Raw genomic sequence first — 20,220 nt, forward strand, 5'->3', positions numbered from 1 at the left:
TCCATCTCCAGGAGCATACCCCCCACAGTGCTGCACCTCACCTCCAGGCCACTTTCCTGACACAGAAAGGAAAGATGACCCAAACCCACAATCCAGCCAAGGCCAAGACATCATTTCTGTTTTTCTCGCCTTTGGGGGTTAAATCGTTAAAGTGACCAAGGCTGAGGATCAGTGAGGCCTACCCAGAAGCCAGCTTGGAGTACTAATTGTAAGCTATCCCAGGAGAAGGATGGGACAAGGACCAAGAAACGCAAACAGAAAGCAGAATGACCAAACTCCTATTTGTCTTCTGTCTTGGAGAACAGCCTTTGGACCTCCAAGTACAGAACCAAAAGGGCTGAAAGAGGAAACTCTCACAGGAAGCAAGGAGACGATACAAGAGCACCTCGCTGCCCTGCAGGAAATCAAGTCTTCAGGGCCAGAGTGTCCAGCCATGACCGCTGGGCCACTGTGATCACAGAAAGCCAGAGGTCAGGCAGCCACCTGCAGCTGGCCCTCTCCAAGTTCCTTCGGGCCCCCCCGTTACCTCTCACCTAAACTAGGAATGAGCCACTGCTCGCTCTTCTTCCATCAAGCAACGGCTCTTCCTTCTCTGATTCATCCTCTCCCAGTGGGAAAATAAATTTTCCTAAGATGTAGATCTAACAAGGTCATTCTCCTGCTCAGAAGGATCCAGCTACTGCATGGAGCCTCTCCTTAAGAACACAAGCTCCTCTTCATGAGCACTTAAAAGCCTGTGTGGTCTGACTCCCTCCTCCCTTTCCCCATCCACATCACTCCTCTTCATAGGCTGGGTACTTCAGCCAATCTGTCTCACCAGCTTTCCCCGACTGTGCCAATCCATCCCATTTCCACACTTTTACACAGAGGAGGGGCCGTGTTCCCATCCCCCTGCCACCCCTATGCTTGCTGCAGGTTTCAGCTCCAGCTTCTACCCACAAGCCCTTGCTGCTGCCCCCAGCTTGCACCAGTGCTCAGGCAGGCTTACTCATTGGCCACATCCATCAACGAAAAGGCCACTGTGCTCCAGAGTGTGCCCTCTCTGTATATAGACCCTCCTTCAGAGCATAGTTCCCAGACTGCCCAGAAGACTGCAGCTACTAGGTCTCCTGAAGGAAGGTTCTGTGGATTCCTAGACTGCAGTCTTCCATTATCACTATTTCTTAATGCTTGCCCCAGCTCAATCCCACTGGCAGGAGACCCCTCCATTCTCCTCTAGCCCCATCAGTATCGCCATGATCCAGTGAGTGAATCTCACCACATCCAAGCAGACTGCTGAGGAAGCCGTGACTCTTTGAAGGTCCTACTTAAATTTTATTTCTTGCACCCTCTGCCATGGTGCACAGACATCATGGGTCACCAGCATCCTGGGCATCAGAGGAAAGAGCGCTGGACTCCAATCAGAAGATCTGTGCTGGAATCCCAGCCCAAATGCTAACTAGCTGTGCGACCATTCACATGTTCCTAAACCTGTCTGGTCAAGTTCTATCATCTGTCAGGTGAGACTAATGATGGACCTCAAACTCTCCTGTTATCTACTGACTTACAAGGCTACCCTCTCATGCAGACATGAGAACCACTGAGACATCGCTGAGGGGCCCCACCAGAAACCAGCTAGGTGGCACCGTGGATAAAGTGCTGACCCTAGAGTCAGGAGGACCTGAATTCAAATCCAGACACTTACGAGCTGTGTGGCCCTGGGCAAGTCATTTCATCCTGCTTACCTCAGTTTCCTCATCTCCAAAATAAGCTGGAGAAGGAAATGGCAAACCACTGCAATACCTTTGCCAAGAAAATCCCAAATGGGGCATGAAGAGCTGGCCATGACTAACCCTAACCAAACCACCCCTGCCACCACCAGGCTTTCCTGAGTAATATCTTACAAAAGGCTGCAACGTCCCTCCTCACAGGGTGGACAAGCACAAAAGTCTCCTGAAGATAGAAACCAAACTAGATCCCTCCTGATCATCACCTTTAGAATCAGCTCATTCTTTGCAGCTGCATCCTGACACTGGCATCCAGCATGTTGGGGATCAATGTGCTCAAGAAGGCCAATCGAGCGTTCATCCACATCCCTGAGAAGCCTGAAGCCAGCAGGACCGAGGACAGAGGCCTGCAGCAATCCACCAGAACTGGGCTCATGGACTTTGTTTTGTTTCTTAGACAGCATTTTAATATGCATTGCTGGTTTCCTAGGGAGCCTATGAATTTCATTTTTGCATTTAAAAACACGATCTGGAGAAATTTCACCAGACAACGACAAAAGGACCCCACGAAACACAGGTTAAGAACTGTGCTACCGAAAAGCTCCTACAACTGATTCAGGTTAACTGTACTAAGAGAGAGTTCCTAAACAAACCAAAAGTAAACAGAGAAACCTGAAGGAATGTCAGAAAGAAAAGGATTCATGCGGAGGCAATTTTTTAAATTCTAGGAGAAAAGGTCACCAGAAAACATCTTTGTGTAAGCTAAGGAAGTGGACTCTAAACTACTGGAATCATAGCGGACACTTGGCATCACCGCTAAGCCAGATGTAAACATAAAAGGCTTGACAATTAACCTGGGTTCCCTCATTAACAAGCCACAAAGACAGATGGGGTCTTGTCTATCAAAATAATACGTGTACACACTCAGATTTACTCTAATTAGGAAGACAATTTAGTGAATTCCCAAAGAGTTAAAAGTTACAATTAAAAAACAAATCCCAGCTATTATGCCAATCCTTTCTACAGAAACCAAGCTCGTCTTGCTTTGTCAGGCAGTAGGTTGCTGGCATGACATTTGCCTTAGTTATTAAGTGTCTTTTTTTTCCAAAGTTCTAAATCTTTGCCTAGCAAGGGGGTATAAAATTTCATCAAGGATAACTTTTTAAATTGAAGACTCCCCAAAGGACTTATCTGACTCCGTTTCCAAATAACAGGTGAAATCTGATCTCTCCTGGGAGCCCCTTCAGCTCTGTCTAGGAGCCCAGGTATATTCATCAAAGATAATTTAACATGTCATACCTCCAACTGGGCTATGTGGGCTTTAAGGCTAACAGGGCCACATGGGTCATTTAACAGGGTTTTTCAAAGACATTCAAAGTCGTCTTCTCACATCTTAATGGTATTTTAGGGGGAAATGAGTTTCACATAAATCAGGTAAAATGAAAAGTGGAAAGCTCCAAATCTGCAATACTCCCACCCTGCCATCCCTAACAGAGTTCCCCAGACCACCCCCCAAACTGAGCTGGCCTGGGCTGTCAAGTTCCCAGTACAGTGGGCTCTAAGCAGAGCAAACTTAGAAGTCAACGTAGCCACAAATTAACAGAAATTCTTGTCCGAAGTTTAAGAAGATGGTGCAGCCAAAGCAAGTGCTTTTGAATACACTTTTTAAAAAAATGTATTTCCTCTACATGCTGCCTTTTACTATCACAACTAGGGCTCTCTTTCCCACTTTCTGTGGGAAGGGAAGGAGAAGGGAATATGCATGTACTGAGCTCCTACTGTGGGCCAGGCACACGGCTAAGTGCTTTACCACGATTATCTCACTTGATTCTCACAAAAACCTGGAAGGCAGGACCATTAGGCTCCCCATTTTATAGCTGAGGAAACTGAGGTCCAGAGAAGTTAAGTGACCTGCCCAGGATCAGACAGCTAGTAAGTGTGTGAGGCTGGATTTACAGTCAGTCTTCCTGACTCCAGGCCCAGCAGTCTACCCACTGCACTGCCTGGTGGCCTGGCACTGAAACAAGAGCGTTAAGAATTACGCACAGTGCCTTTTCCGGTTCTTGGCTTCCAAGATGACCAAGAAGAGAAGGAACAACGGACGTGCCAAGAAGAGCCGCGGCCAAGTGCAGCCCATCCGCTGCACCAACTGCGCCCACTGCGTGCCCAAGGACAAGACCATCAAGAAGTTCGTTATCCGCAACATCGTGGAAGCCGCGGCCGTCAGGGACATCTCCGAGGCCAGCGTCTTCGACTCCTATGTGCTGCCCAAGCTGTATGTGAAGCTACATTACTGTGTGAGCTGCGCGATCCACAGCAAGGTAGTGAGGAATCGTTCCCGGGAGGCACGAAAGGATCGGACACCCCCACCCCGATTCAGACCCGTGGGTGCTGCTGCCCCCAGACCCCCTCCAAAGCCCATGTAAAGAACTATCTGCTCATCAACATTCCTGAACCAGTCAGAGGAAAATAAAATGGTTGGTCTATCTTAAAAAAAAAAAAAAAAAAGAATTACGCACAGTGTTACTCAGTTAAAACCTCCTTCAGCGCAGAGGCAATCAAACCCTCAGACCCAGGGTTAGCAGGGAGTGACATGCCAGGAGAACAAATGGTACAAAAACAAATGTGATGGAATCCATTCTTTGCTAAGAAGGGCCCAGCACACAGTAGGCACTTGCTGACAGATTACCAACTGACTAACAATGGCCCACCCATTAGAACTTCTCAGCAGAACACACCCAGCAGTTCTCAATCTAACAGCACAGACTGTACCCTGTCCTAGACCTTCTGAGAGTGGACTTTTCTTAACGGTCCCCAGGAGCCCGGGCCCGGGGATTCCTCCACTGGTCATGGATCAAGATGACAAGAAAGGCCTGAGGTGAGCCTGGAGCCAGAGGAACACATGTGCCAGGGAGCAGCAGGGGCCTCCCTGGCCCACAGCAGGCTGAAGGACACATCCCAAGCACCTCCAGGAGAGGACAGGCGCACTCACCGAGCCTCGAAGAAATAAAATGGGGACTCCAATTCCAAACTTCTCCCCTAAGTCACGCACTGCAGACAACAGCTGGTAAGCCTGCGGTCCCAGGTCCCGCAAGAGCTCCTCAGAATCAACGCTGGGGTGAGGGTCCTTCAGTCTGAAGACACGGATACTCAGTAAGTTCACACGCTCAATCCAGCACCGCGCCAAAGAGCAACATGAGATTCAAGCAGAACAACAACCACGGGGGAAACACGGTGGCACGCAGCACAGACAGCCAGGAGGAGGAGGAGGATGGGACATGGGAGGCCTGCAGAGCCCCTGCAGGTGACCACCACCCGATTTTCATGTGAGAACACTAAGGGTGTGGGATGGTGGGTGACGGGCCCCTAATCTGAGGCATGCCAAACGGTCAGAGGACGTTGGTCCTCACAACATCCAGGGAAAGAGAGACTGAGAGTCTTCCCATTCGTACAGAGAAGGAAACTGAGGCCAAAAGAGGTTAAGTGAGTGGTGTGTCCAGGGTCACACCCAAGCTCCCAAGGGTGTGAGCCAGAACCTGAACTTGGGCCAGATTCTGCACCCCCACAGGCTTGCCTCCAACATCACCCCACAGTCTCCTGGGAGACACCACTGCCAATGCACCCCAGTCCCCTCATCAGGAGGCAGACTTCGGCACAGCTTCCAGCCCAGTACCAGAGAGGCTCTCGTGGTTGGACCATGAGATCAAACTGTCTCATTTGAAGAAAAGATAAGTCCGAGATAAGCCAGGTTTCTATGGCAGTGGCTGCTTCCTTGGTTTCCACCATCAAAGGTGGCTCTGAAAAAGCCTTAGGTGGCAGCTCATTGGTTCCAAATAGACCATTTCAACACATGCAGAAATAGGCTGCCAGGAGAAAACGTGATGCCAGGCAAGGAGCAGTGCACCACAACCTGGCCCTCTCCCTCTGGTACAGGGGGCAGCTTGCTAGGGAGCAACAGGGACATGTTTGGAAAAGAAAGTGAAGACCAAAGAAAACATCCTCTTCCAACAGTCTCCATTCCTGTGGTAGGTGTCCCTGCTCAAGGCGGGCTCACCCTCTGATCTGCCTCCAGCTCCTTTCCAGCATCACGTGGGCCCTGACATTGCCCCCCACCCCACCCCAGAAAGCAGAGGCTCATAAGTAGATGGCCTGGGTCAAAGACTGAGTCCCACCCTCCACCTCTACAGTGACCAACACCTCGCATCCACCTCTCTAGGGACTGAGCCCCACCCCCCACCTCCCAAGGGATGTTCGGGAAATCAGGGCCTCTCTTTAGGTCAGTCTTTTCATCTGTTTAATAAAAGAAGCAGTTTCCATGTGCTTTTCCCTTCCTGTATCCTGCGCAAACAGCACGTAGAACACCTAGAGTCACAACATAAAGCAACCTGAAGTTTCCTGCAAAAGTCAAAGGGAGATTTTATATTGTGCCGAGGGGCCAACGGGTCTGATGGCCAGCCGACTGTCTGAGAGACAGAAGGGCAGAAGGAGTCACGGCCACACAGGGCAGCTCTGCTAGCGGCACAATGACTTTGTGACATGCTGTTTCAGTTTCATCCTCTCCTACTGATCTGCAATGCATATGGAAAACATTCTCATCACAGCTGCCGTTTGTGAATCTCTAATGCTTCTTCCAAAATGAAAGAGCTTAGGAAGGAAAAATCTGGATTTTCAAGTCACAAGCATTCATACACACATCACCCTAAAGTTTGCAAAGCATGTTGTGTCACTGTGTCCGTGCTTTCAAATGCTACGTTTGCTTATTTTGAGTCTGAGGAGGTTAGATGTTTTTAAGGAAATGAAAATTAACACTTTGCTAAAGAAATCTGGCATGCATACCAGCAGCCATTCCAACCCCTCCTTTCTCCCTGGGGGGCGATACCTGCACTTGCCATCCTTTCCCAAGTGGCTGAGAGGTGCTCACCTGGCCTGACAGTTGTCACAGCACTGCTCCGTTCCCATGATGCCCAAGGAGGCCTTTCGGAGCTGTCTGTCTTCAAAATGAGACAAGATGATTCTACCCAAGAACAAATGGAAAATTCAATGAATGAACCGAAACCGACATGTCAAATTCCTAACTAAAAAGGAGGTGAAATCAGCCCTGACTGACGCACAGGGGACGTCATTAGGGGCTCTGATTCACTCAGAAGCCGGCAAGCTCTGGTATAGACACAGAGCCCTGAGAGCTATCCCACTGACTGGGGCAGCACACAGTGCCCTCCTGCACAACCCCACCCACTTACTTCCGCCGGCATTTGCTGGACTGAAGATATTTCTCCAGCTGTCTCATCATCTTCAGCTTGTACTGTCGAAAGTCAGCATTCTGGATGTCAGTCACAAGGTGCCTGTTGTTAGAAGCAAAGGGTGAGGACGTAAGAAGGAAATGTGACTAGGAATTTCTAGAGACTGGTGGATTCTAATCAAAGGGAAAAAGGCGGTTTCTTTCAAAGTACCCACCAAGAAGAATTACCATGTCTATTGGGGAACCATATCCAGTTAGGAACGAGAGTCTTCGTTTTATTTTTAACATTAATTATGCCATCACCTGAAATGAGTCTCCTTTTTGGGGGGGGGGGGAGGGAGGGGAGAGAAGAGGAGGCAACTGGGGTTAGGTGACTTGGCCAAGATCACACAGCTAGTTAACAGATGAGGCTACGTTCGAACTCAAGCCCTCCTGACCCCAGCCACTGCACCACCTAGCTGCCCCCTGGGTTTCCTTTTGTAAGCCATCTATCTCTGCTCCTTCAAGAAAAGTCCGTCACACACACACACACACACACACACACACACATACACATAAACACATACACACACACACACACACACACACACATGCCCCTCACCTGTTGAAGCTCATGTCCGCAGGAGCCCAGAGCACATGACAAGCACTGGGCAGGCCATCACGGCCAGCCCTGCCCATCTCCTGGTAGTAAGACTCCATTTCTTTGGGAGCGCCGTAGTGGATGACTTTGCGGATGTCGGCTTTGTTAATCCCCATGCCAAAGGCGACTGTTGCTACGACACACTGAGAACAAAAGTACCACAGCAATGACTTTAGTGCTGTCAACACACCCATGAGCAGAGTGGAAGGGAGTAGATGAAGCCTAAAATCACCCACGGAAACTCCCCGCCTGACATCTGCTCTCCCAGCCCCAGCTTGTGTTGGGTGGGCAGGGAGAAGACTCCCCATGGACACAGCCAAGTGCTGCCCTGGCCAAGCCACCTGCCCACTGGCCTGGATCAAGCTTGGCTCTGGAGATGAATCTGTGCCCCTCAGGAGCCATAATGAAGCTCATGATGAGACAGTATGACCCGAGGTGTTCCTAAGATAGTCCTACTAGAGAACAAGATGAAGGAGGAAGAGAAGGAGAAGGAGAAAAAAATTATCTAAGGGAAAAAATGAATGAGTAAAGTGGGCCTTCTATGCACCTGGAGATGGGGAGAGGGTCCAGAAAAGGTGCCACAAGCCACAGGTGACTTCTCTGGGCAAAGGCACATGTGGACTCAGACAATGCTCACTGCAGGCTGCCACACCAAGCAGGCAGGTGCTGGACGACTGTGGGATAAATGCCAAAGCATGCCATGAGAGGATGGACAAACGGCTTTGGGCGATTCCTCTTTTCCTGCTCTTAAACCAAATGCATTTTATGTTAACATCTAAGTGCTGAGTCCTCGGGATGCTGTCTTCAGGAAAGAATACAATAAACCTCAAACACACACGGCTGGCATCTCCTACCCCAGGACTGCGGGGCCTCCTTTCCTCCGACTTTCCTGCATGAGGTGGCTCCCCCTTCACAAGGTGAGCTCTTTGGATCCCCAGGACTTGGCATGTAGGATAATTCCTCCTCAGCTCTCACTTCAGTAAACATAACCATAAGCACAGTGTGGGGCCCCGACAGTGTCATATTTCAGGAGTAAGTAACACGCATGCACACAAAATGCAGAAGTGCTAACAGCAGCAAGAAAAGAAGAAATGATTTCAAACAAAGTAGAGCCACAGATCAAAAGTCGAGTTACATTATTAAAAGATGAGTTCATCTCATCTTTCTAAAACGAGCCTCTCCTCTGGCTTTGTTAGAGCGACAGAGCCGAAATGATAAAGACAACGCCAAGAGCTCTGAGGAGGAGCATCTCTCAGTCACTTTGGAAAGCACTAGCTGGTGCCAGGAAGAAAGGAGGTATTGGGATGGCTGCTGGTATACCAGATTTCTTTAGCAAAGTGTTAATTCTCAATTCTTTCATTTCATTTTATGTCTCTGAGTGCCAGGAGCCAAGAGGCACTCGAGACAGCAGAGACCCTAGGCCTGTTCACTTAATTAAGGAAGAAACGGAGGGCCAGAGACATTAAACATTTGATCCAAAGTCATTCAGTAGCCAGTGTGTGGCAGCTACTTCTCCTGGAGCCCACGAGGAGCAGGCTGGATCAAGAGGTATGAACTAATCTAAATGGCTTTCACTGAAATCAGGATGGAGAACAGGGTGCTGAGAGAGAGGAGGATGCTCAGTGAACAGCTATGGAAATGAATGAGGAGAAGGAAGGCGAAGAGGAGGATCCTTGGTCAGTGCTGTCGTGGATCGCGCAGACCATTAGCCAATCCAAAAGGCTTGTTTCTGGTTCTTACATGCATTACCCAGTGAGATCTCTTTCATGTAGCAGATAGATTTCTGTCAGAAGCAGGACCTCTAAGTGAAACTAGAATCAGGTTTCAAAGGCACTTCCTGGGGAAGGTCAGAGAGAACATCATACGTACATGCACGTGCTCACAAAAAGGTTGGGGGTTCCCCTCCAACCCCTTTAAGCCCCTTCTGAAGAGGACAGGTGAGCAAGAGCTGGACGTCAAGGCCAGGAGGTGTTCCATGGCCAGACAGAAACAAAAGCAAGGCTGACCACCCTCACCACCCTCTCCAGGAAGGATGGCAGTGTTGATCTAACAGGTTATACTAGGCAACTGGTAAGAAGATGGTCACTGGTAAAGAACTAGAAATGGAGGGAATGGTTTAACAAGTTGTGGCACATGACTGTGCTATAAAAAGTGATGATGAGGAGGTGGATTTCAGAAAAACCTAGCAAGACTTCCATGAGCTGATGCAAAGTGAGACGAGCAGAACCAGGAGAACACTGCACAGTAACACACAGTGTTTGAGGGTCTCTCAAGGATCCAGGACACTCCACAGGATTCACGGCGGATAGACTGAGCGAAGCAGACTATTTACCATTTTCATCTTTATTTTTTGTAGTTTTCTTTTTGTTCTATTTCCTCTTACACAACATGTCTAATATGGAAACGTTTACATGACTGCACAAAAATAACAGATCAAAGTGCTTACTGTCTTAGGGAAAGGGGAGGGAAGAGGAGGGAGGGATGGATGGAGAAAATCTGGAACTTGAAATTTCATTAAAAAATAAGTGTTAAATTGTTTTCACGTGTAACCAGAAAAAATAAAATGCTATTTAAAAACAAAAAAAAATAAGACGGCCCCTGTAATGGGAATTAAGAATCTTCCCTGCCCATTGATAGGCCTCAGGTAGGGCTGTTGAGGGAGGCTTGTCTTGTATGGGGGCCCACACCTTTTGCCGATTGTTAATGAGGCACTGGGTCATGAGGGGTCAAGCCCTCTGGCTCTGAAAAGGGTATATATACGCTGAGGGGAGGTTTGGCTTTGGGGTTTAGTTTTAGAAGAAGGTTCCTGTGCCAGATGAGACTCTGGGAAGCCACTAAGCAGTCCCCCAGCTTTGAAAACCCAGATGTTGGTGTGTCCCTCTCTGGTAGCTATGTACGTATGTAATGAGCAGACAACTAGAAGCCTGTCTGTCAGTCCCTGTTTGTTGAATGTAATTAAAATGATTGCTAACCCCTCAAAAGTTGCCTTTCCTTTCACAAATGCAGATCTAGGAACCTGTGATAGCAGACCCCTGCTGTGGATGTCAGGGTGCTGATACAGCCCCTAAATTCTGGATCAAAGGAGGGGCTTACCAATTAGATTGGGGTCCCAAGGTAAGAGTTCCAGAAAGGGTTAGCAAACCAGATCCCAAATTCAAAATTTAAAACTAAGACACTTGCATTTAGCTAAGTCTCAACGCAGAGGTTCAAGGCCAGAACCTGAAACTGGGAGAGGGGATCAAACACCAGAATGGAATCGATTTTTTTTTTCAGTCTAAGTCAAGAGTAAGAGGAAAAAGTCAAACCAGGAGAGGCAGGGGCTAAAGGTGGTCAGGCCGAAACAAGCCAAATGAACTGAGGTTCTTTCTGCCAGACTCGGCCTCTCCCCTAAGAGAAGAGCAGGCCAAGGGATGGATGCAGAGCAGTGAAGTGAGAGCCCCACAACTTACAGCTTCAGAGACAAAAAGCTCCTTTAAATGGCCCGACACCAAGAGACAGTGCAGGCGCTCACTGCAGGCAGGCCCAAACCACCAAGGCCTGAGAGCTGCCCGGCTTCCTGCTCCCTGGGGAGATGGGGGAGGGGCCGGGGGATGTAGGGGGTGCCTGTGTCCCAACACTTTTTATAGTTATTTTTTGTTTTTATAAAAGAATGACCTTTAAAAAGGATGAACCTAGGAAGGAAGCCCTGACAGCCAAGCTGGCACATTCTAAAACCTTGGCCCAAGAGATCCTCCTCAGAAAGGTTTAGGCCCCTCTTAGGCCTGGGACAGACACAGGCGTATAAGACAGGAGCTAATGTGGTGGGCTAAAGTCCAAGAGGACGGAGGGGCCGGCCACAGAGGTCAAGTCTCCTCAGAATAGGGCATGACAGCGCACAAGGGCCCTTCCTCTCACTCCTTCTCCTAAACACTCCAGATAGAAAGGCAGCCTCGATGAGCAGGCTGACTAGAGACCATGGGCCAGACTTCTTGAGGACTACCTCTGAGCTAAACCACATCACAAGTAGTAAAAAGCCTCATTCAAGTTTTAACTGGAGATGATGGGAAAGGAGTGACCAAACAACCTGCGTGTTACACACTTCCACAGAGGAAAGGCATACAGCCCACACACCTGGATTTCATCACGCATGAACTGGTGGTGGATCTCTCGCCTTGACTTAATCCCCATGCCTGCGTGGTACGTCCCACAGGCCAAGTTCAGATTCTGGAGCACTGCAGTCACTTGCTCAGAGATCTTTCTAGTACGACAATAGATGATAGTGGGGCCTTCAAATTCCCAGGATGATCTGAAACAAAGGGAGAAATAAATACATGAATAGGGGACGGAGGGACACACAGATGGACACACACCCTGGAAGACATCTGGACTAAAAACTAAAAAGAAGCCACAACAGATAAATACAGTGAAGTCACTCCTTGGCAACGGAGACCAAAGAACTACTACTCACACCAAAAACTTTCATTTTACCAAGGAAACGAAACAACAGCCTCATTCTTGCTCAACTGTGATCCCAAGCTAACCCAAGTCACAGAAGTGCCTGCTCTGGGTTTCCCACTTACCACCACAAAGACCGAGGGGTGGGGAAGGTCCAAAGCGCAGACAGCCAGATGAGCAGAAGAGCCCAGAGGATACTATGGGAAGGAGAAGTGTTGGATGTGAAGGTCCAGGCCTGCAGACCACCACTGCATGGTCCAGGACTGCTCACTCCTTTCTGACCTCTAAAATGAAGTGTAGACTCTTCTCCGAGGTCTCTCCAGCCCTAATTCTAGGCTCCACTAAGAACGCTTTGTTGAATGAATTGGTCAGTGGGTCATTGGCCTCCGAGCATCTTTCCATGGCAAGCTCAAACCTTTTCCTTAGTGGAGAAGAGCCCTCAGCCCAAGGCCGACCTAGGCCCTTTCCCTGGAGCTTCTTAGAAGTCAGAAGAGCAAAAGGCCAACAGAGTATCAGAAATCGGGCAACTCGGAGGACACTGCCCATCAGGGCAATGTGTCCTTCATTGCCAAGAGAACCCTGATGTCAGGAAGGTGATGCCATGACGTGCAAGTCAATTGCACTGAAGTGAGGCAGGGCTGTGCAGTCACCAGCCTCATTCTCTCCTCCAGAGTCATCTGGGTGCATGGCAAGATATAGATCAGGTAGCTGGAGATGGCCCAGGATGCAGTGGGGGACCTTGGCCTTCTTAAGCTAAGTCTTTCCCAGGTCTCAATCTGACTGAGGCAATACCCATTCAGTGATTAAGGCCAGGTATGAACAAGGCAGAGAACAGCCTCTTCTTTTACCTAGTCAAAAAAAAAAAATACCCCCAAACTGCGAGGGGAAGACCCTCAGGATTTCTGGCCAAAACAGAAACAGCTGCTATCTACATTCATTCTGAGCCAATCAGAGTCTAAGTAATGACCAAGTGGGGCTTGGCCTGGGACCTATTGTTGGCCCATCAATGAGAACCAGAGTGATTTGGGTTTGAGCTATGGGCCTTAAGAAAGAAATCTGCAATACAGAACCTAAAATACAGAGTAGCAAAGTACCTGCTATTGAGTGTCTCCACCATGGCCAGTGCAGCATGGAAGACCACAGAAGCAGAGGAGGCTGTCCTTGCTTGGACAAGGGGACCAAGAAAACAATGGCCTTATCATTTTACTTTGCCATCATGGCAACTACTTAATAGTCCCACTAGGTTGTGACCCCAACATAGAAAGGACCAGAAACAAGGTGACTCCATAAGCATGAAAAATGGAATAGAAAACAAGCTAACATAAAGGAGAAGAAGAGTCTGTGAAGAGACAGACACGCTGATACATGGTTGGTAGAGTTGTGAGCATCCAGCTATTCTGCAAAGGGATTTGGAACAATGCTACAAAGGTAAAATGTTCCTAGATTTTGACATAAACTCCATAGGGGTCAATGACAAACACTGAAGCCCCGTATCCAGCAGCACTTTTTACATGTAAGAAAGGACATGGCAGATGACCCTTGACTGCAGAATGGCTAGACAAGCTAGAGTAGATAAATAGAATGGAATGTTATTGCATTTTGTGGAAAGTGCAAACACATATGGGAATCAGTACAAGAGGAAGGCAGCAGAACTGGAAGAAACACAGAGAGGACATCCATGCCAACCTCCACGAACTCCAGGATAGAGCCTGAGGTAGCGTTGTGGCCAGGAAGGACCAAGGAGATGAGCTGGGAGGAGGCCCCCTCACCTACCCCATCAGGGCATGGGGCAGGGGGCTCCACAGAACCCCAAAGGAACCGCTGATGAGAGGCTTCCTGCCCCACCCCCCCTTACCAGGGACAGCTCTGCAGGGGCGCTGGGCAGGACCAATTAATATGACCTAAGAGCTTGTCTAACAGCATGCTTGCGTAACCCAACAAGCCAATGGCTACTCACCCTGTCTTTTTCACAAGAAACCTGTCCAGATCCTGAAGGATATTGCCTGTCTTCCGCCGGACTTCCAGGAAAAGATTGGGTCGGTCAAAGCTGGTGCAGGTGACTTGAGGGTTCCGCAGGTTGAGGGAGTGCACAATATCTGCTCGGATGGTGGAGCTTGCTGTTGCCGTCAGTGCCAGCACAGGCACCTGAGGGGAAACAGAGACAGTATCCCAGATGAGCTCAAGGGGATTGAGGGGCTAGCAAAGGGGAGCTGGGGGTCACCAATGAAGAAAGAGAAAAGAGGAGAGGAGGAGCCAGGACAGAGCCTTGGTTCCACCCACAGGCATGCTCTGAATGATGAGCAGAGTCAGGAAGAAAAGGGAGAGAGAAGTGACAACCCAGAGGGGAGCAAGTGGTGCTGAGAGGGTGGAGGTGAGGGGTCAATGCCAAACATAGTAGAGAGGTCAAGAAGAGTGAAGTCATTAGCTCTGACACTTAAGAGATCATTAATACTATTCTACCTAGGGTGCAATTCAAGACCCATTTCCCACATACTTTTCATGAGAACTGAATCCAGTGTCCCACCCATAATTTGCTTGCCTTGTGGGTAGCAGCTGATGGTGGGCCTGTAACTGGCTTCGATCTTTGTGATTAAGTTAAAATCCACAATATGCCTTCAGGTTCAACCAGCATCTGGCTCAATGGCCAAACCCCCCAGGGACCAAAGTTCAACTCATGAGAAAGCATTAAGGGCAAGAGAGAAGAGAATTCCCTCCCAGGCTGTCCCATCTGCCCCACCCCAGGCCCCAGGTCCCCCCTGCCAAGGACACGCTCTTTATCAGGCACCGTCCTTTCTTTCATTACCATTGGCAAGATAGTCTTCAAGGAACCCAAGTTTCGGAACGAGTTTCTGAAGTCATGCCCCCACTCCGACACACAGTGGGCTTCATCCACAGCAATCAAGGTGATCCCTAGGGAGAGGCAGAAACTACCTGATGAGGGACTTTGGCACTCAGCAGGCCAGCCCTCAACACTCCCTTTGCCATTCGGACAAGAAGCAGGATTGGCATCTCAGGGACCAAATGCTACAGTTAGAATAGACACAGTGCAAGCCTAAGTCATTTCAGACAAAGCTAAATCCCTATGGCAGAGGAGAGGAAAACAAAAAGAAACTGGCCTGGATGCCCAGTACTTCCCCAGGATGTAGATTTCATCCTTTTGTGCCTCTCGCTCTGCCTTGAATTCCAGTTTGATGGCGATGCTGCTGGCATCTGGACTGGCTATCACGGGGCAGGCATCCCAGTGGGATCCACCTCCAGAGGAACCAGGCCCACTTGAGAAACTAACAGGAGGAACACCTCGTGGAATCCACGGCCAAGTGACAGATCCCAGTTGGAGAGCACCTGCTGGGTAAGCAGGGAGCAGCCTCTCCTGCACTTGGGAACAAGAAGGAGTTTGAGGACCTGCGTTCAAATCTCACCTCTGACTGAGCCTCTTCAGGGGGCCTCTTCCTGATCTAGATTGAAGATCCTATAAAACCACGCTTTATGTTTCAGTGAGTTCACACCCAGCTAAGCAGACCCACAGCCAAACATGGCAGCCACGCTCTTTCCCCAAACAGGCACCACCCATCACATCCCTGCAGCTGAACCCCCAGAGACAGCCAGACTGCTTCCTGGAAGCCAGGAAGGAAGCTGTGGTTCTCCTGAACAGGGCAGAGCACAGTGCCTGGCACACAGTAGGTGCTTCATCAAGAATTCCTGTCTGACAGACGACCTCTCTTACACCTCAGGTTTTTCCTAACTCACAACCTCGATGTGCCCCTAGGCCTCAGCACTGCTCTCTGAATGGTGAGCCCTCAACCTGAGCTCAAAGCCTCTAGCCTGGGACCATTCCAGCCTAAGCTGCCTTTCCCCATGTGGACGGAACCTCCTTAGGAGCACTGACTGCCTTGTATACCAGCACTTCGAGCATAAGGCACAAAATGCTTCTTACAAAATGCTTCTCTAATCTTTAAGTATCATATATGTTCATCCACTCAAAGCTGAAGCCAGATTTTCAGTAGGCTCAACCTTAACATGTTTCTGTCCCCTTTTTTTGTCATTTCTGATACAAACATTTGGGGAACTTCAATAATCTAATATACTCTTAATTTTATAAAGTAATAAAACGTTGGAGCGATGCCCACGGAACATTCTTGTTTACACCATGAATGCTTCCAAAATGATTTTCCGAGGCTATACTCTTGTATAACATCCAGAACCTAGTGAAAGCACTTTACAAACGTTTTCAATGCACAAATATTAGGGTTTCTTATTAGTCACGCACATAAAGCAATCACTGAACAAAAACACAGAAGACAAAATCACAGATCTTGGGAGACTCTGAACTACTGAAGGAAGGAGACACGTTACAGCCAGAAACCCACTAACCACAGAAACAGCAAATGGGGCAGAAGGAGTCAAGGGGGACCAGGGTCTCGTCAGAAGCAGGGTAACCAGTGTCCCTCAGTCTCAATGTTCTCATCTATAAGATGGGAATGAGAATAACCCTTGCCCAATGGTCCTCCTGCAGACACGCAGAGGAGAAGGCCCCGTGACCCTGCCTGTGGCAAGTGACGAGAGGATGACAAAGCAGGGGGAGATCTGCATTGGGAAACACGAGACTGCACCATGTCGCTGCTGCTTGTGGCTGGTGTGAGCCTGGGCTAACCATTCAGTCACTTTAACCTCCATTTCCTCATCTGTAAAATGAGCAGACTGAACTAGCCAAAACCCGAGAATCCTGTCACTTCACAATCATAGAAAAAAATCAACAGATAGAACTTTTATAAAATCTGGAAAATACGGAGTTCAGTTGCCTGCCACTCACCAGCAGACTTAAGTATGAAAACTAACAACAGGGAGATTTGACCAAAAAGGTTTGTTGGAAACTTGACCTAAAATACCCCAAAAAAAGGAAGGAAGAAAGAGAAAAAGCTGCATGCTCGAAAAGAATCTCCAGAGACATCAGCTTTCAAACAACTCTATCCATGCAAAGAAATCCACTGTGATGAACCACCACATGGTGGTTCTTTCAGCATTTGGCTTTCATTGTGAGGTATACCTGAGAGCTATTACCTGCGTGTGGCTGTCATCTGGACTCCCAACTAGACAATCCACGGCCCCCAGAGAGTCAGATCCAGAGCTCACGAGTCACAAAAAGCAACCCAGGAACATCAGCCACCTCTGCCACTTACCTGGGTCAGCATTGAGTCGCATTAGCAGGTCCAAGTTTGCCAAGCAGAATTCTGGGGTGATGTACACAACTCTGTACTCTCCCCTGTGACAGAGGAGAGGAAGGGAGAGTGAGAAGCTGGCAGGCTGAACTCTAAGGCATTCACCTCACTGGATCAGCCACGATCACCATGTTGGATTTATTAAGGTACCATTGCTAGTTGCATCCCTGACTGTTGATGCTACTTGCCAAAAACATCTCCCTGAGAATTTGAGAATCGCTGTCCCCCTTGGGCACCTGCCATAGCTCCTTGTCTGAGGTGTGACAGAGAAAGGAAATGATAGGGAGCTTCCTCCTGAGCCATGAAGCAGAAGCATGGGGGGCTGGGAGGTCTAAAATCCTTGGTCAGCCTGCAGCTAAGCAGAGGCTGCCAAGGGCGCTCAGAACAAGAGAGCCACGCCCTTAGGACATGCCCCACAGACCACACAAAGCCATAACCAGCCTTGCTGCTCTCCCCTTCTCAATGGTCATGGGAGGAGGCAGGGAGGGAGAGAATTTGGAACTGAAAATAAAATTAAATGTAAAAAAACCAAACCAACCAAAAGAAGGTCCCCCACAAGTCTAGAGCAGCGATGTAGACAGCTGTCATAGGAAACTAGGCTGGCAAGAAGCTTCCCCTGCCAGGGGGACCAAGAACCAAGTCAAGGAGGAACCAGGAGAGAGCTGGCCATCCGCCACATGGAGGAAGCAAGGGAGGGCTCCAGAGACGTTTCTCGCTATAGAAGGCCATTAAAGGGAGGTGACCGAGAAGTACCCCTGGCCCTGCCCCCATACAACCCAGACCAAGGGTACAGCCAGTCAGGCTCAGGGAGAGTCATCATGAAGAAGCCCATCCAGGGCTGAGGCTCAGACTCTGAGTGGGGATCACAGCCAGGCCTCACTGCACTGGGGGTCTGGGCCTGGAACACATGCTACAGACCAGCGTCAAGGGGTCTCCATCTCGGGAAGGTGGGAAGGGCTGGGAGGGATGCAGGTAATTCCAGGGCAGCATGATGGAAGAATGGAGGGAACGAGAAATGACACAGCATGGGAAGAAGTCCAAAGGAACTGGGTCTCCCGTGCCAGGAGAAGGGAGAGAGCAAGAGGATGGCAAGGAGAAGAGAGGAGTGTAAACAGGGAGATGAGACCTCCCTCGATGGACAAGTTCAGTATTAAGGTGGGTCCCTTCAGGTGAGGGTCACCCAGCAAGCAAGGAGGAAGAGGAAGAGGAAGCCAGCAGAGTTGAAGGCCTGCCTAAGGTATCATGGCAAGTCCCCACTGGCCTGGCCATCCAGGTGAGGGGCTGGCTGGCTGGCTGCCTGGGGACAGATCTGCAGATGGACTGAAGGCTCTGTGATCACTCTCCACTTCTAGTGCTGGAGGAAGGCACAATGACAGCCCCAGAAAGAGCCTAGAGAGTGCACTGCCAAGGGTCGTGAAGTCCTGGGGAAAGACCCAAAGGTCCCAGTCACACCAGCTGCCTGAAGTCAGAGGAGTCGGGAGAGGCCAAGGCAGCCAGGGCTAAAAAAACAGGCCCTATGGGCCTGTGGCTGAAACTAGAGGAATGAGGGTGTAATGGGCAAGGTAAGCCTCAACGACACAAAGCATGAAGAAAGACATCCAGCAAAACTCAAAAAAGCTGTCCTCGATCCAACCTATGGCCTCAAACAGCCTTGTCCAGGGCACACATTAGACTCACCAGAGAACGAGACATTAACCCAGGGAAAGAGATTCACGTGCAGGAGGCAAAGGGGGACCTGGGACACAGAACTGGAAGAAGTCTGACACAAGACACGTTCCTCAAAAGGAGCAAAAGCAGAGGCTGTGAAACAGCGTTAAACACTCCTGCGAGTTAAAATACTCCTGCGAGGAAGGCCAAGCATCTTCAAAGGGAAAGGCAGGGCACACTCAGGAGGCATCCCGTGGCCTCCTGTCTGCGACCTCAGCATGTGGGGGGCTCATCCACAGTCCCCCCTCTCCCCACCGTCCCAGAGTTGTGCACACAGTAGGAGCTCAGCAGCTATTTCAGTCTTTGTATGAACTCCTTCCCACTTTGGGAAAGCCCCATTCTGGCTTTGCTTTTTAAGTTAGTGAGCACTACAAGTCTCCCCTTCTCCTGCTGAGGGCTTCTCCAACTGTTCACATGAGGGACAGGAGGCTCACTACTTGGGACCAGCGTCGCTGTGACTGCTGGCAGCACAGTTCAATGGACTCCACGCTGGACAAGGAGTCTGGAGATGTCCCTTCTCAGACAGGATTCTGTGAGTGTGATAGCTGGAGGATAGCCTGATGCCTTGAGAGGTGATATCACACATATTAAAACCTTTCAGGATTCAGAGGTATGCTAACATGCTACTGAGGAAAATGGGACAGATAACAGCATGGCCTGTGCCCAAGTGGCTCTTCATCCACCACAATGCCAGGCTGGCCCCTCCCTATGGCAGGGCAGTGCCCTGGGGTCCCACAGGCTTCCAGGCTTCAATAGCCCAGGCCCCAGGCCAAGAAGGCCTCAGGGACAGTCCAGGTTCCGCCAGGGTGCACCACACCAGCTCCAGAGGGGCTCAGCCTGTGCCTGAGAGCAGAGGACATGTAAAGAGCCCCTTCTACAGGAAGGGGGATGGCAGGAGGTCAGAGCACTGCCATGTCCTGGGAATTGGATGTTTCAAAGGTTACAGAGGCTTCGCTCCCACAGTACAGGACACAGCAGGCATTCAACCTTACCCAGAACTTAGTAACAGAAAATAGGCTACTTACGCTTTAACACGATCGATGATGTTTTCTGATTGAGATGACCCAAGGAAACAAGCTTTAACGTTGGACATTCTGAAAGAAGAAAATGCCAAGATGATGTTCTAGGATGTTCTCAGGGGGCTCCTTCCTTCGGTGGGGCCCCAACAGAGACAGCGTGAGCGCTGGCTTGGGACCTGCTCATTCACTCTCTCCATCGGATACTGCCCACAGGCTTTTCCCGGACTGCTCACTGAGTGAGGTGCTGGGCCTACCGAGA

At 49.6% G+C, this 20,220-nt stretch overlaps 1 protein-coding gene and 1 pseudogene across 9 annotated transcripts in view; one reads left to right on the forward strand and one right to left on the reverse strand.

Moving 5' to 3' along the window:
* Positions 1-20,220, reverse strand: part of WRN (WRN RecQ like helicase) — a 79,979-nt gene that overhangs the window by 23,305 nt on the left and 36,454 nt on the right. For all 9 annotated transcript variants that reach the window (XM_072625475.1, XM_072625474.1, XM_072625472.1 and 6 more), the window contains 9 exons: positions 19,968-20,036; positions 17,197-17,279; positions 14,823-14,929; positions 13,977-14,164; positions 11,696-11,870; positions 7,547-7,728; positions 6,947-7,048; positions 6,628-6,720; positions 4,699-4,840 (listed from right to left, as the gene is read on the reverse strand). In XM_072625475.1, coding sequence (XP_072481576.1) covers positions 4,699-4,840; positions 6,628-6,720; positions 6,947-7,048; positions 7,547-7,728; positions 11,696-11,870; positions 13,977-14,164; positions 14,823-14,929; positions 17,197-17,279; positions 19,968-20,036 — 1,141 coding nt within the window. The remainder of the gene's footprint in view (positions 1-4,698; positions 4,841-6,627; positions 6,721-6,946; positions 7,049-7,546; positions 7,729-11,695; positions 11,871-13,976; positions 14,165-14,822; positions 14,930-17,196; positions 17,280-19,967; positions 20,037-20,220) is intronic.
* Positions 3,777-4,212, forward strand: LOC140514957 (small ribosomal subunit protein eS26 pseudogene; annotated as a pseudogene).

This window comes from Notamacropus eugenii, chromosome 7, assembly GCF_028372415.1.
Source record: "Notamacropus eugenii isolate mMacEug1 chromosome 7, mMacEug1.pri_v2, whole genome shotgun sequence".
NCBI classification, from domain to species: domain Eukaryota; kingdom Metazoa; phylum Chordata; class Mammalia; order Diprotodontia; family Macropodidae; genus Notamacropus; species Notamacropus eugenii.